General features: G+C 38.4%; 1 protein-coding gene across 1 annotated transcript in view; it reads left to right on the forward strand.

The window, feature by feature from the left end:
- Positions 1–16,094, forward strand: part of ascc3 (activating signal cointegrator 1 complex subunit 3) — a 155,605-nt gene that overhangs the window by 89,808 nt on the left and 49,703 nt on the right. Inside the window, exons 15-21 of the mRNA XM_059339001.1 lie at positions 8,150–8,341; positions 9,765–9,989; positions 11,011–11,130; positions 11,526–11,690; positions 12,039–12,125; positions 12,366–12,542; positions 15,613–15,838. Of these exons, the coding sequence (XP_059194984.1) occupies positions 8,150–8,341; positions 9,765–9,989; positions 11,011–11,130; positions 11,526–11,690; positions 12,039–12,125; positions 12,366–12,542; positions 15,613–15,838 (1,192 nt within the window). The remainder of the gene's footprint in view (positions 1–8,149; positions 8,342–9,764; positions 9,990–11,010; positions 11,131–11,525; positions 11,691–12,038; positions 12,126–12,365; positions 12,543–15,612; positions 15,839–16,094) is intronic.

The raw sequence follows: 16,094 nt of genomic DNA on the forward strand, positions 1-16,094 counted from the left end.
GAAGTGATTCCACTATATTTTTCTCTCTCCTAATGTTATTTAATTGGTTTAATCTCGGGGGGTTGGAGAGGCTGTCAATCAAGCTTAGATATCTTAATGCACCCACTCTAATCAATTCTTGTTAAAAACAGTTTTTGGTGAGAAATGATTATAAAGTGCTGTTGAGTAAAATAATGAAAACATTCAGAAAAAGACACAACAGTCTTCAGCCCTGCCTTTTGATCACAGTTGTACAGAAACAACATACATCATATTCTAACGTTTTTGTTTCATAATATTAAGAGGACAAGCTCATTAAAAACCAACTGAGTGCAGTGCATGCCACACTAATTAACATGAGCAAATATGTTGATGAGAAGCATTATGCACCCCAGATTTTGTTTTTATAAACACAATACAGAAATTCTGTTAAATTCCAATGTATTAAAATATGTAAACAAACATTTACAGTAATTGTAGTGTGATTACTGCATGTTGCATGTTGAATTGCACATTAAAATGTTAATTGTACAACAGCTCGAATTTTGAGGAGGCAAATATTTAATGAAAAAAAAGAGATTAACCGTTTAAAAAAAGGGCTGCAAGTAAATATTTTTTCCCAAATACCTTCTCGACTAATCATTTAGTCAATAAAATATTAGAAAACAGGGAAAATTATCAATCACAATTTCATGAATCCTAAAGTGATGTCTTCGCTTTGAATATGTTTCAGTTTACAGTTTTATCACAAGATGAAAAAGCAGGAAGTCCTGACAACTCAAATGCTGGAACTAGTGAATGTAATTTTAATCTATAGTCAAAATGATTGGCAATTCATTTTCTTTCCAATCAGTTGCTTCATGTCTAGTTCTACTAACAAATTGGTCCCCCGATTCCTGCATTTGTTTTATTGCTTAATCCCACTCAGAAAGCAATGGAGATACTTCACTGTGGTGGAACAATACAGGTTTTGTTATTTGTTTTCTGTTGCTCATCAAACATGGCAATGTTTTGTTAGTATTTTCCTTGTTTGTTCTTGTGTCCACCGAACATTTCGCTGCACAATCTTCAGTGAACAAAATTTGACTTTTTACAGATATATTCAGTTTTACAATACATAGAACTATGTTTTGATCATTTTAGCCACAGTGTGATATCATTTATTCATATGGTCCATGTGACATTATTCTGAATACAGCATTTGCTATTGTCAACAATTGTCAAACAATCAATGTTCATCTCTCAATACTTTCTGACTTCCCTACCCTCTCTATGGGTCTTAGCTCTGAGCTTATTGGTTCACAAATCACAAAGGTTTCAGGAACACGGGAAGAAATAGTGCATGATTGGGGAATGTCTTCACCAGCAGATTAATCCACATTTGGGGGTCTAGTGAATATTTGTACGAACACGTTTATGTGGGACTAGATCAAAATAAACTACGGTGTATGTGTTTGATCGGTTGGTCATCGGAATTTTTTAAAAGAAAATATAGAATTTTGACAGCCTAGGGATTCATTTAGGTTTTGTCTCCGTCATGGTTGTTAATTTGATTTGAACGAGATATGAATCAGATTAAATCTGGATTTGACGCTACAGATTTTTAGGATCTTTTGAATGTAAATGTTAGGAAGAAGCAAAATAAATGATGGCGGGAAGCGTATCGTATTACCCAAACCTATGTGAGGGAACATCTCCCCGGAGAGTATCGAAAGCCTGTTTGACTTTCATTTGCTCCAACTCTGACAATCTAGCCTCTACCTTCCTCTTCCTCCTCCTCCTCCTCTCCCCTTCACCTCCCCCCGTCTCCTGTGTTTTTTAATATCTAGTTCTCAGAGATAAAACCACGTGACTGGTCTCAGAGGAGAAAGAAACTCCTTCTGTGGAGGTTAAGAGACACCTTGTGGTCCCATGAGTCCATTACACAAATCATATTTCAGACCCATCATATGTCATTGAGGGCTATGTGAGTTTCAGGAGTGGGCCTTTATGGCATGTGGTATGGAAGATATGTCTGTTAAGGTAGGGAAGCATATTACTTAGGAAGGACTGTTAGTTAGTGATGATGCACTGTACCGGTAGAGATAGATAGTACAGATGCACTGACACCTCTTCGCTTTTCTTTTTCTTTAAACTCCCCATCACTGTAATCTTTAGATGTGCAGCTTTCATGTCATTTTGTTTGACAAGATACACCTGATACAGACACACTGATGCCAGTAAGTGCAGAGCCTCCAGGGACTCCACAGCAACACCACAGTCGGCTCATTAAAGTCTGTGTTTGCTTTCATTGGTGCTATTTTTACAAGTCTAGTCCACCGCCATTCCTTTCATTGTGTCAGATCCGTGACAACCTGTCACCGTGCCAAGCCAGCTCCCCAGTACACTGATCAACAACAATGAGCTGCAGCTCAAAGGCTGGTGGAAGAGAGTAGTGACTAACACACATATCATGAAAATGGTTGCCTTAAATAGAAACACAGCTTTGTAAAATAGTGGGACAGCATAAAGAAAACACACTACCTTTCCATCCACTCTGGCTATTTTAGTATTGCAGCTCATCTGCAGTCTCATAGCCTTGTCATGGTAGTGCATAGCAAGTCCATTTTCCCTTTTGATTACTTCCTCATCAGCATTAAATGGCTGAGTTGAGTGTTAACTGTTCTGCTGTGACACCCACCATGTTCAGGACTCGTATATTTTTATTTTGTCTACGCAAAGGTCAAACAAGACACTCATATCAAATACATATCACCTGTGATGCTACTTCACATATTACAGCTTTGTTAAACTTAAAGCCCCTATTCCACAGCTCCTTTCCAACACATTTCCAACATTGTTTTGAGATATTTTGACGATATTTTGTGTGTCACAAACAAGTTAAAAACTATGTGCTGTACTTAAATACTTTTGTACACAGCACACTGGATTGTCTTTGTATGTATAATTTTCTGAATATCTTTATATGAGCATAAGAAAACCAGAGCAGCCCCTCGCCTGTGTTACAGACACAGCTGCAAGTGACATAGACCAAAGAGATAAATTACTCCTCAGGCATATATGTTAAGTCCAATATTAATTTTATTTAAATTATAATAAACACACATTTCTGTATATTAGCAACTTCTTGCTTCAGAGATGAAAGCATGACATATCTGCCATGTAAGGACAGCAGAGCAGATTGAAGAGCTGCCAGTGAGACACTGGCTTCAGGGGCACTAGATCATCTTTGGGAGCTGCAATGGAGCCAGAATGAGATGTGGCGTCTTGTGGACGTTGGGGGTAGGGAGATATTTGTGGCTCTTCTTTAGGCGGTAACCAGCCAAATTACATTTTTTTCATTATATTACCTGCACCAAGGAGCTTATGCTTTTGGTTTGGTTTGGTTTGTCTATCTGTCTGCCTGTAAGCAGGATTACAGGAAAACTACTGGGACAATTTTCACGATACTTGCTGGAAGGGTATTGCACAGGTCAAGAAAGAACCCATTAAATTTGGGAGAGAATATGAATCACAGGAGGAATACACACAAAAAATGTCACTTTCGTTAATATTACAAGATAGGGAATTTGTGCAGCATCTGTGTGGTCTATGAGTGCCCCTCTAGTTACATGACTGCATCTAGTCTACTAGGTCATGGTCGATAAGTAATGGAACCATTACAGCTTTAATGGTTGCCGTTGTTGCCCCCCAAATGACTTGCATTTTTGTAGACTTTTAATGGAACATCAGGTCCAGTCTACTGCAATATGATTGAAGCCAATTAAATACTTAAAGCTGAAGTGCAGGACTTTTACATCATACATTCATTATAAATGAAAGACTGTTACATTCAAGGCCTTGCCAAACATTCACAGAATGCAGATGAAGTCTATGGTCACCAGAAAAAGCTCTGTATTTCACAGTAAAGCCTTGTCGTTGTGTCTGGGGCAACTTTCTTGCGTTCAGGCACCAGAATGTACTTACTGCTGTTTGACAGATTGGTATTTGTAAAATACTAGTGCCTGTTCAAAATAATTTGCATGGGAAGATTGGAAGACGGTGCTCCTGGGGCTGAGGGAGATGGGCAAAGACATATGTCAGGGGCACATGTTGACAGCAACAGTGAAATGAAAAAAGAGTTTTAAAAGTTTAAGAATTAAGAAAATCACCCAGACTGATGTCTCCTACTCGGAGAGCCCTTTTTATTTTAATCTCTCATGTTTATCTTTAGCTGACAGAATTAAAAAATTAACTGATATTTCCACAGTTACTGAAAACAACATTTAGAATCTACAACTGCAGCAGCAACGTGTTCCATTGCTTGTAATTGGGGGAATGTGGCAGTTGATGCAAAGTCTTTCAAAGTATCTTGGAAGGGGGAAGTGTCCAAACTACAGAACCTATCCACTGAGGTGCCTCAAGGGTCAGTTTTAGGCCCCCTTCTCTTTTCAGTTTACACCGCCTCACTTGGCATAATCATCCACAATCATGGCTTCTCATAACACAGTTACGCTGACGATGCCCAGTTGTTCCTGTCCTTCCCACCAAGTGACCTTACAGTCTCATATCTCTGTGTGCCTTGGTCTTCAACCACATGACACGCCCCTACTCATCTCTCTGCACTGGCTCCCGGTCACAGCCTGCATTAAATTCAAAGCCTTGTCTCTTGCTTACAAAACAGCAACTGGCACAGCTCCTGCCTACCTAAACTCCTTTGTTCAGGTCCACAAACCCTCTCGCCCACTACACTCTTCCAGTGAAAGACGTCTGGCTCCACCACCGGTGAAGGGCTCCGCGTCTCAAACCAGACTCTTCTCCTCATTAGTTCCCCGGTGGTGGAACTAACTTCCAAAGTCCATCCGATCTTCTAAATCCCTCTCATTCTTTAAGTAGGGACTAAAGACCCAGCTCTTAACTGAACACCTTTACACATAATCTATACAGATGAGAACTATAAAAGCACACACACAACCTAAAAGCACTTACGTCCTAATGGACTCAAACTTCACCCATGGCACTTATTCTTGTGTTGTTTCTTGACTTCATCCTTGCTTGTGTTGTATCAACTCTCAAATGTACGTCACTTTGGATAAAAGTGTCTGCTAAATGACATTGTAGATGATGTAGATAAACCAGATGACTAAGCTCACTAAATATCTCATTAAACTGTAAAAACATACTGCTGTGAATTGTCCACTGCTGACAATGGTTTGCAGTAGGTTTAGTAAATATCCACCATAGATGGAGCTGAAATAGAATGGAATATTAAGAGACAGAGGCAGATCGTGATAGTAAAGTGGAGTAGAGTGGATGTGAGTGGAAACTCATCCTCCCACTCTCTCCTGCCTATCCAGCATTAACAACCAGCCTCTCTGAGCACCAAACATTATGACTATCAAGGGCCACTAAATGAAATCAACAATTAGTCGTCCTGCCACAATTTCCCAAAGTAAATGACTGTTGGTGGTGCTCATGACAGTCAGTGTTGGTAGGGATGTGTGAGACAGCGGACACCTATCTGCCACTCAACAACACACAGCTCGGCTCTCATTTGCCACATTTTTTATGTGATTTTACACTTTGAGATCTTAGCTTTGAAACTGTAATTTGCTGCATCATAATACTGATGCTTGTACATATCTAAAATTGCTTTTGTCTCTCCTGTACACCCTTAATGAAAGGATCAGGGATCTATGAGTACTCAAATTAAATCGTCAGATATGTAAAACCAGTTAGTTACACCTACCTCTATTTAGTGGTCCTTAAAGAAGGTTTGACAACCTCCTGAATAGTTTATTTCAGCTCTGGTTTTGGCTGATGTTCTTTACAGTCACAGCAATGACAGACGGTGAGTGGAGCTGGCAGATGGCTGTCTGTGGACATAGTGAGCTCTGCAGCAGGAGCAGCAGCGAGTGGCAGGGCCTAATGGGACCTGATCAGGAGCTTAGGTCACTGCCATCTCAAATGCAGCCATGGCACAGCAGACATCAGAGCTAACTCACCTTCAATTAGATGCTGGAAGTATGGCTGTAACACACTCTGACACCTCAAAGCAAAGCCTCAGCCAGAGCATTTCAATGACCTACCTTCCCTGGCTCATGTGGATCTCAACAGCACAGTGACTCCCACCAGGCAACACTTTGCCTTAGTTTTAGGACATATGGCTTTAGATAGCATTGCTTTTTGTGCTATTTTGTCATTTTTATGATGTTGCCATCTGAATAAATCACTGCACAAAGCATTTAAATGAAAGGGGATCGGCATTACAATGTATATGCCCTACCAGATCAATAGTTATGAAGAGGGAATATGCTACACTTACATGTGTAAACTATTAAAGGTAATGTTTCATGTTGTCTGACCACATCTATGGCTTAAAGTGTGTTTCATAGAGAGCTGAGAGACGCCAGAAGTCATACATACCGTCATACACCCTTGAAGGTATAAATTCATTCAAAGTCAACCAATTCTGCCTGAACTAAAGGGCCAGAATGTGATATGAGTCCGGCAGTACCGTGATGAAATCAGCATGCTTCTAGCTTTGCCCCATCAAACTAAATATCAATGATTATAGGTTGGAAGCCAGTGAGGGATCAAGTCCTTGAATCAGCACTAGCATCTCATACTGGTTTGTCTGTGCACACGGTTTGATTTTGTCTACACCCTCCTGAAGCCAACAATGGGAATGAGTAGCAACTCAAATTAATTATTTTTCTTTCTTTTTTTTACAAAGCTTTACCAAACATACAGCAATGTCAGATTTCCTGCAGACAGTTGGTTTGTTTTTATAACCGTGATCATTTGCTTACTTTAACCAAGTTGTTCTTCTTTAAATGATCAAACACTTTTGGAGGGCACTTACAAACAATACCATCATGTCAATAGAGGTGCCAGAACAAAAAATTAAACAAATCTAAAGTGTTTCTAAAATGAGAAACAACACATTTTTTTTTTGGTTGGAGAACTTAGGATGGAATATTTTAGTTTAACAAATAAATTGAAATAGTCAAATCCAGAGTTTGACATTAGGGTGGTCTGTCATGAATGATGTTTTTGGAAATGTTTTGCATAGTTTGTGATGTAAAGTAAGTTATTTATTTAGCTATTAGTAAGATAGGCAGAGGAATAACAACAGCAACTTGTCTAGTGGAAATTATTTATTTGAAAGTCTTATACTAAACTATATTGACTAAAGTTATTTATTGTTTTCATATTTAGGAAGAAAATATTTACTTCTGTAGCACTTTACAGGTGCATCTCAATAAATTAGATTATTGTAGAAAGTTTATTTATATCAGTAATTTCAACAAAAAGTTGAAATGCCACATTATATAGATTCATTACGCACAGAATGAATCATTTAATGTCTTAATTTATTAAATTTATTCATATTATAATAAGTTATGGCTTACATTTAATGAAGACCTAAAATTCAGTGTCTCAAAATATGTTTAATATTACAAAAGAGCAATTTTAAAAAGTATGTTTAATATGGAAATGTTGGCCTCTGAAAAGTGTCATCTATATGACTCAATACTTGGTTGGGGCTATTTGACTTGAACTACTGGAAATGGACTTTTCCATCATATTCTAATTTATTGAGATGCACCTGTATGTAATTTTCAGTATACTCGTGGACAGTCGGTTACTTAAAGCCTCCTCCACCTCAAGGTAGAACTACAAGGTTTGCATACAAATCCAGACAGTCATTGCAGCCCAAACACTCAGACAGTGTTTGTGTGAGGCAGACAGCTGCTGGCAGTAATGGGCTTTCTCTTTGCAGTGCAGAGGAGTGCTGGCCGCTGACCTCTATTTAGATGCCCAGAGAGAGAGATAAAGTCCAGTGATGAGGACTCCCCTCAAAACCGGCCAGGTCACAGCCCTACTCTCAGTCACACATCTCAATCGGAGTGTGTGTGTGTGTGTGTGTGTGTGTGTGTGTGCGTGTGTGTTTGTGTGTGTGCGTGTGCGTGTGCGTGTGCGTGCGTGCGTGCGTGCGTGCGTGCGTGCGTGCGTGCGTGCGTGCGTGCGCGAGTGCGAGATCGTTCAGAGAGCTGAGTGTCGTGTTTCTGTGCAGTCCAACAGGATGTCAGATCTGGGCTCCCACATGTTACAGTTGCTTTCCCTCAAGGACCTTTCTTACCTTTTTTTCTAACTTCTAACTAACCTCTCTTACCACCTCGTTCAGATCCAGCGCTCCAGAAACAAGCAGATGAAGGAGATGTTCCCAGAAGGCTTTGGGATCCATCATGCTGGCATGCTGCGGTCTGACCGCAGCATGATGGAGAGCATGTTCTCCAAAGGCCATCTCAAGGTTCTCGTCTGTACTGCCACCCTGGCTTGGGGAGTGAACCTGCCGGCCCACGCAGTCATCATCAAGGTTCTACTTTTTTACTTTGTTTGTTTGTTGTTCCTTTTATTGCATTGCACATTATGTAAGTAAGCAACTGTCCTGGGCCGAAAAAGCCAGTTTAATTGTTGTAATTTCATTCATTGGAAGTTTGTTTGGCATTATACCCTACTGAAGTCATGTAGTAATTGAATAATCAAGCACCTTAAAACTCGTTTTTATAGGCTCTGAACCCCAACTCTATTTGTTTTAAATGAAGCTGTAAATCTTTTAAAACAATTAAGTATTTTTTTGTCAGCAATTTTTATTAAACAGGTGGCCACTGTAGTATTTTACACATATTTTTTCAAACAGGAAGGAATTGTCCAACTACAAACTACATGGTAGTGAAGGAACATGTCTCCCAATGCAAGTGTAGCTCATTGACGTGTTATGATTCAACAATGGACCTCTATGGAACAAGATATTTCAGGCTTTGGATACACACAGTACTTGTCAGTATTATTCATTTATTGTTGTTTGAGCCTGCATTACATAAAGTAACAATAAGAAAAAATATAGAACATTGCCAGACTTTAAATAATAAAAGTAGCATTACAAAATGGATATTTTTTTTAGACACACAATTTTAAAATAAATGTCTTCATAGTAAAGAATCTAAACATTATAAAATGCTAAATCATAGCATTGTAGAATGAAAACAAATGTTAAAAAAAGAATATTTTAATTGACTCTTGCTTGCATCAAATCTTCAAACCCATACCTTAACTAAGCATACCATTAAATGCACAATCCTATCAACGATGGCAGCCTTTAACTTGCTTACACTTACAGTGGCATTAGTTCATGTTAGCAAGTCGCTGTTTTTTAGTCTCTTTATAGTACAGGTGCATCTCAATAAATTAGAATATGATGAAAAGTCCATTTCCAGTAGTTCAAGTCAAAAAGCCCAAACCAAGTATTGAGTCATATAGATGGACATACTTTTCAGAGACCAACATTTCCAGATTAAACATACTTTTTAAAATGGGTCTTTTGTAATATTAAATCATTTTTGAGACACTTAATTTTAGTTCATTAAATGTAAGCCATAATCATTTTAATAAGAGGAAATTAAATAAATGAAGACATAAAAAGTTTCATTATATGTGTAATGGATATATATAATGTGTTATTTTCACTTTTTGAATTTAAATACTGACATAAATAAACTTTTCTACAATATTCTAATTTATTTAGATGCACCTGTAATGCTTTTCAAATTGAATAGACATCTTTTTTTGCTTTTTTTTTTACATATGAATTAGCACTCACCATATATAATAAACAAAGGTATTTGGTCATCCTTATTGTATTTTAAATGAGCCCCTTTTACTCATATGTAATGAGATGTTCACAGAAATGTTTTAATATGTTTCTTAGGAGTCACTTCTGGTTCTTGTGTGTCTACCAGGGTACTCAAATCTATGATGCCAAGCGTGGTACCCTGGTGGATCTGGGTATCCTGGATGTTATGCAGATTTTCGGGCGTGCAGGTCGCCCCCAGTTTGACAAGTATGGTGAGGGCACTATCATCACCACCCATGACAAACTGAGCCACTACTTGACCCTGCTCACCCAGCAAAACCCCATCGAGAGTCAGTTCCTCGACAGCCTGGCAGACAACCTCAATGCTGAGGTCAGTCTCCATAAGCCCTGTGTGGACAGCACTAATATTAATGTTTTCTTTATTCTTTCAGTCTGGATGGAAAATGATTTTCTTTCCTTTTAAAAAAAGAAAAAAAGTTGTGGAGATGAAGGGTTTCAATGTAAAAAAAATTCTGCGTCATCCTGTATGATGTTGATAAAAAACTGTAACAACCTGTGTGGTATGACTGGGCAATAGATTCTCCCAGTACAGTAAGAGTACACAAAATATATCAATATTATATATTGTCTTATATTTTGGATATCTTAATATTGCAATATTAAATTAGTCCTGGTTTTAAAGGCTGCATTACAGTAAATTGGTACAGTTTCCTTAATGTATCAGACTGTTTTAACATTTCTAGAATTTGTTTGTATCCACTTAGTCATTATATAAACATTACTGATGATTTCTTATGCATTTGTGGGGGGTTTTCATTACAGTTGAAGGTGTAATCTAGTTTGAAATATTGGTATTCAACATATGTATTTAACATCTTTTTATCAACACCTCACTAAGTGATGGACTAACATGTAATTTATTGGTTATACGTTTATGGGAACTGTTGTGTTTCCCAAACAAATCAAGGTTAATAGAAATAGGAGTCACCTATTTTTTTGTGGTTTCATTTTATATAATGAAATCTGCTGATGCATTTCAGCATGATGCCCAACAATCAGCAGGAAAACAAAGTCCCCCAGAAAATAAAATGTAAAAACAAAACAGGCAAGAAAATAGCTTATCTTCTAAGCTGCTAATTTGATGATTAAATGTTGTGTCTCTGATGAAGGACTCCTTATTAGCACATTAGCTGACTTATCAGTCAGTCCATTGTTTTCCATTGTTTGTGTTTGGCTGTGCATTGTGGTCCAAAGCATGTTGCAGCATTAAGACGTCTAACAGTGTTGTTGGAAAGAGTAGGTCTCCTGGTTGTCCACTAGATGGTGACAGAGACCACTGATTAGTGGCTGTGTGTGAGGATTTTGTCTTTTCTTTTCTCTCTGGGATTCAGATTGCTCTGGGGACAGTCACCAATGTGGAGGAGGCAGTAAAGTGGCTCAGTTACACTTACCTCTATGTTCGCATGAGGGCCAACCCATTGGCCTATGGTATCAACCACAAGGCCTATCAGGTTAGTGATCCAGAACGTAATCTATTTTTATTCTGCCTATCTGCATGAGTCACCTTAGTAATATTGACTGTGCTCAAAAATAATAATAAAGGAAACAGCAAAAACGTTTTAAAAATGATATAGATTTTATAGAATTTTAATCTGAGTCAGACTGACACAGTAGCTTATGTCAAATATTTCCAGTTATGATTGTTGTTTTTTTACAGTTCTGCTTTTAAAGGGTCATGAAGAAGGATGTAGAGGTTGTTTATTATTATTTTTTAGTCACTTAATTAGTTATATTTAAGGCAAAAACAAGTCTAAGGGAGAAATGACAGGACATAACACAAAAATGTATGTGTAACATACATCAGTCTGTGTATTTACATATACTTAAATGTTGTTGTTTATTTCAGATGGATCCTGGCTTGGAGCTCTACAGGAAGGAGCTTGTGGTTGAGTCCGGCAGAAAGTTGGATAAGGCCAGGATGATCCGCTTCGAGGAGCGCACTGGCTACTATGCCTGCACTGACTTGGGCAGGACTGCCAGCCACTTCTACATCAGATACAACACCATAGAGGTGGACTCATTTCTAGACCAGACACAACACCACAGAGCAAGACTTACTTCTACACCAGATACAACACCACAGAGCAAGACTCAGTTTTCTTAACAGTACTCAGGCTACTCTTACATCAGAAGAGACACGCAGGGCTGTGCAGTGTTTTGTGTTTAGATGTTTTTTTTTGTGTGTTTAAATACTAAAAACCTTTTTAAAAAGCGGATGGCAAAACCAAAACCACACAGTTAAGACATGTTAAGTTACAAAGTGTATTTATACCATATTTAGTGTCCATCACTGCTTCAGACTTGTCCTGATCAAAACTGTCATTAACCCCTTATATTCCATTTCCCTCTTTCTGTGAAGACTTTCAATGAACTTTTCAACTCTCAGCGAACCGAAGCTGACATCCTCAGTATTGTGTCCAAGGCTGAAGAGTTTGAACAGCTTAAGGTGAGAGGTCATCATACATATGCAGCAGCAGCTGCCAGAGCTTCAGTAAAGCACTTAGATTTAACCAAAATATCTCCATAACAAGTTGTGTTAAAAGATACAATTTGTAATTATCACTGTAGTCACCCCTGAAGTCTATATTATAGTATGTATTTAGTTAAAATATGCTTATCCACGAAGAACTCTATCATAATATGAAAATTTGCATCAGTGCATTATGTTGGTGGTGTGTGTTGACAGGTTCGTGATGAGGAGATGGAGGAGCTGGAACAGTTGCTGTGTAACTACTGTGAGCTGCCGGCTGCAGGCGGGGTCGAGAACGGCTATGGCAAGATCAATGTTTTACTTCAGACATACATCAGCCGAGGAGAGGTGGACAGCTTCTCCCTCATCTCAGACCTGTCCTATGTGGCCCAGGTGAGGAAAAGGGAACAGCATATTCACACTACAAGCTAAATTACTGAAGTTACTGTAGCAGTTGAAAATTAAGTTTCAAGTTGACGCGTCTCGTCCATTTTAATGCTACATTGGATCTCGGATCTCTGTATTAATTAAAGTGTCACCTTGGACTCAGATACATAGATATACAGTCGTGGAAAAAATGATTAAACCCTTGTTTTCCTCAATTTCTCGTTCATTTTAATGCCTGGTACAACAAAAGGTACAGTTGTTTGAACAAATATAAAGTTAACAACAAAAATAGCTGATAATAGTTTAATTTAAGAGCTGATATCTAGACATTTTCCATGGTTTTCTTGATAATAACCCAAATCATTATTTGCTTCACCATCTGCAAGAATATAAAAGCTGCTGAGAAGCCTCCCTGTGGCTTGGGATCAAGACAGCTGATCCAGGGGAGAGTGCTGCAAACACCTGATCACCTCAGGAAACATCTCTGATAATGTGCCCAAGCTTAGCATCAGAATATGTTTCATAACAACAGCATCTTGTTTGTTCTGACCAATATTCCAAAAATCATCTTTATATATTAACAAAACAAAAGTTTATCAGTTTGAACATCAACATCTTAAAACCCATCAGCCTGGGATGGTTTAGGGGTAGGGGATGGGTGAGGATTAGACTAAGCCAAAGCTTTTAACAAAATTACTGTAAGGCCAAAATATGTGAATGAGGCTTCGTTGGAAAGGTCACTTCTTCTAGTTTTTGCAATTGTGCTTGTTTAGCATGTGGCTAACACACAACCAGAACTACATATGTTCAAAGAAACAAACCTTTTTTCATTTTTGGTCTAACCCTAACCGTACCCTTTCTTTCTGATGGGCAGCTGGATTTTAATAAGTTAAATATATTGTCTAATACTGTTGAATACTATGTTCAGTATTTGCACTAATAAGGACTGATGTGTTAGTGATGTCAACTATGGTAGGTCAATGAGGATTTAAAGTCCGGTCCAATGTCCCACACCGTTACAACATACTCTCTCGGAGCAAAGTCTTGCATTCGTGCAACTAAAAATGTTTCTGTAGCTTTTGCGCTTGACAACAGAAGAGGAAGAAAAAAGAGAGAAGGTGCAGAAACACCAGGGTTACGGTAAGCGTTAACTGCATGTGCAGAGTGCAAAAAACCCCTGAAAAAGGCACTGAACTTCTGAGATTAATCTTTCATGTAGTTTTGATTTTGTTTGAAATTTTCCATCAACAGGAGATGAACATCTGACTTAAAGTTGTGCTCAGACAAATTTGCAGCTACAAGTCAGTGACGTTTAATTTTGTTGTTGTTTCATTTCATTTCATTCAACCTTTATTTAACCAGGTATGTCATTAAGAACAAATTCTTATTTACGATGAGGACCTGGCAAAGGGCAAGGCCCTTTGAAGGGGAGGGGACAGGGGCTAAAAATAATACATAGAAGTATACAGCACACCATCAATAGATAAGGCATACGATAAGAAATTATATATTTTTTAAAAAGAATGACAATTGACCAGTATGTTTGGGGATTTTTCAGCAAAAATATCAAGCTTCTGGAGAGCTGTCTTGAAAGCTGATCTATGTGCTGTTTGTTGGTACTAATAATAGAGGATGTTTCATCACAGATCACTGATGTGATCTAACATTGTATATCTAGAGACTCAAAACCGTGATTTAAACAGCACACACCGACAGACAAACAGCTGGGATGCATCATTGTTCGCATACTTCCATCCATACTTTATGTGTCCCCGAAATTTTAAAAAGTGTATCCACTGGCTGCCCCATCAAGAATTAATTGCTACTGGTAAACACCAACATAAACATATCAGTACATAGCAACACTCAAGCAGGTTTCTGGTGAGTTGACTGGTGAATTAACAATAGGAAAAGGAATAGTTCTTAGAGAAAATAGAGGTAGTGGTGCTGAAGCAGCTTGAGCTTGATTAAAGGGTATATATATATATATATATATATATATAATATATACAATATAATATAATATAGAAGTACACTGGTAGAGAGCATGAACAAGGATCCCTTTTTGGTGCATCTGTTCTCCCCAGACTTTAGGCCTTTCTGTGTCCAGCAGGACCTCTCGGTCTCACCCAGCTATCAAGTAGAGCACAGACAGATTTCAATGATCCCCCTCCAGAGTACATTCAGACCTTACTAGACAATTAGATCACATTAACACCTGACCGAATCAATCACAGTCCGACCAAACAAACTTGAGCAGTCTATCGGAAAGCAACGCTGCCACTTGACCTCTTCTCCAGAACTGACATGAACAATCCATCAGTGCACAGCTGTGGCCAACCTGGACGTCTGAACCCAGCCAGACCTTGTCCTGATCACACATGACTGATGATCACCAGTATACAGCATGATGCACCACACAGCTGCACCCAGTGACTTCTGTTCTAGCACAAATATGTTTCAGTTGTTTGAGTCCTTTAATACTTGAGACTTTAATACTTTAAAGGTGAACTAAACCTATTTTCAAAATGTATACATGTTATTCCTTAGTTCTAAGACAGTCAACAAAAGAACAAATCTCTCTCAAATCCAAAAAACTGACTTCAACTTAAAGGTGCGATGTCATTAAGTACAAAGTGTGGAACTATTCCAAAGACAGTGAATTGGGAAAGATGTTGTAAATGAAACTGTGAGCACCCAGAGGAATGGCCTGAGTCTATGGGTACATTTTCTTTTTTTAAACTGAGAACACTACAAAAGAGTAAAGCTCATTTGGTCATAAAAAAGAAAATAAACATTCTGATGGTCCACAAAATCAGTTTCAATTAAGTAACTCCAGACTTTATACCATATGACATCACAAGTTTGAGGATAACTCTGGTTTCTGTCTTTGAGAGAGAGCAGCTCATCTTTATACATATTGACTGAACATCATGGAAGTAACATATTGAAATTCTTGATTCAGATGGTGTTCTACGAACCAGTGCTGTCTATAATTGCAGCAGTAATACGTGTGCTTGTGGGACTGGTGTTGATTCAGCATTTTCCCCTCTCCTGCTATTGTCATTGTTCTCAGAACGCTGCTCGGATCGTGAGGGCTTTGTTTGAGATCGCTCTGAGGAAGCGGTGGCCGGCCATGACGTATCGACTGCTCACCCTCTGTAAGGTGATTGACAAGCGACTGTGGGGCTTCGCTCACCCTCTGCGCCAGTTCACCAACCTAAGCAACATTGTACTGAACCGCTTGGAGGAGAAGAAGCTCACTGTGGACAAACTGAAGGAAATGAGGAAGGATGAGATCGGTAAAAACAACTAAATCCAATTCACTGCTGTATATGTATTCAGGCTGTATAAATGATTCTGAACCACACTAAAATACAGATATAATGCCCCCAAATGTCAGATTTAAAAATGGACATAAATCCTCTATGCACCTCAAGTGCAGGAAAAACAGGCCTTTTTTCAAAAAGGCTCATATTAGTAATCATTGTTGATGAGATGCCATTTTATTTCAAACGCAACACTTTCTCCATGGTTAGCTATGGTTTTGATAAATTC

The sequence above is a fragment of the Centropristis striata genome, chromosome 8, assembly GCF_030273125.1.
Source record: "Centropristis striata isolate RG_2023a ecotype Rhode Island chromosome 8, C.striata_1.0, whole genome shotgun sequence".
Lineage (NCBI taxonomy): Eukaryota > Metazoa > Chordata > Actinopteri > Perciformes > Serranidae > Centropristis > Centropristis striata.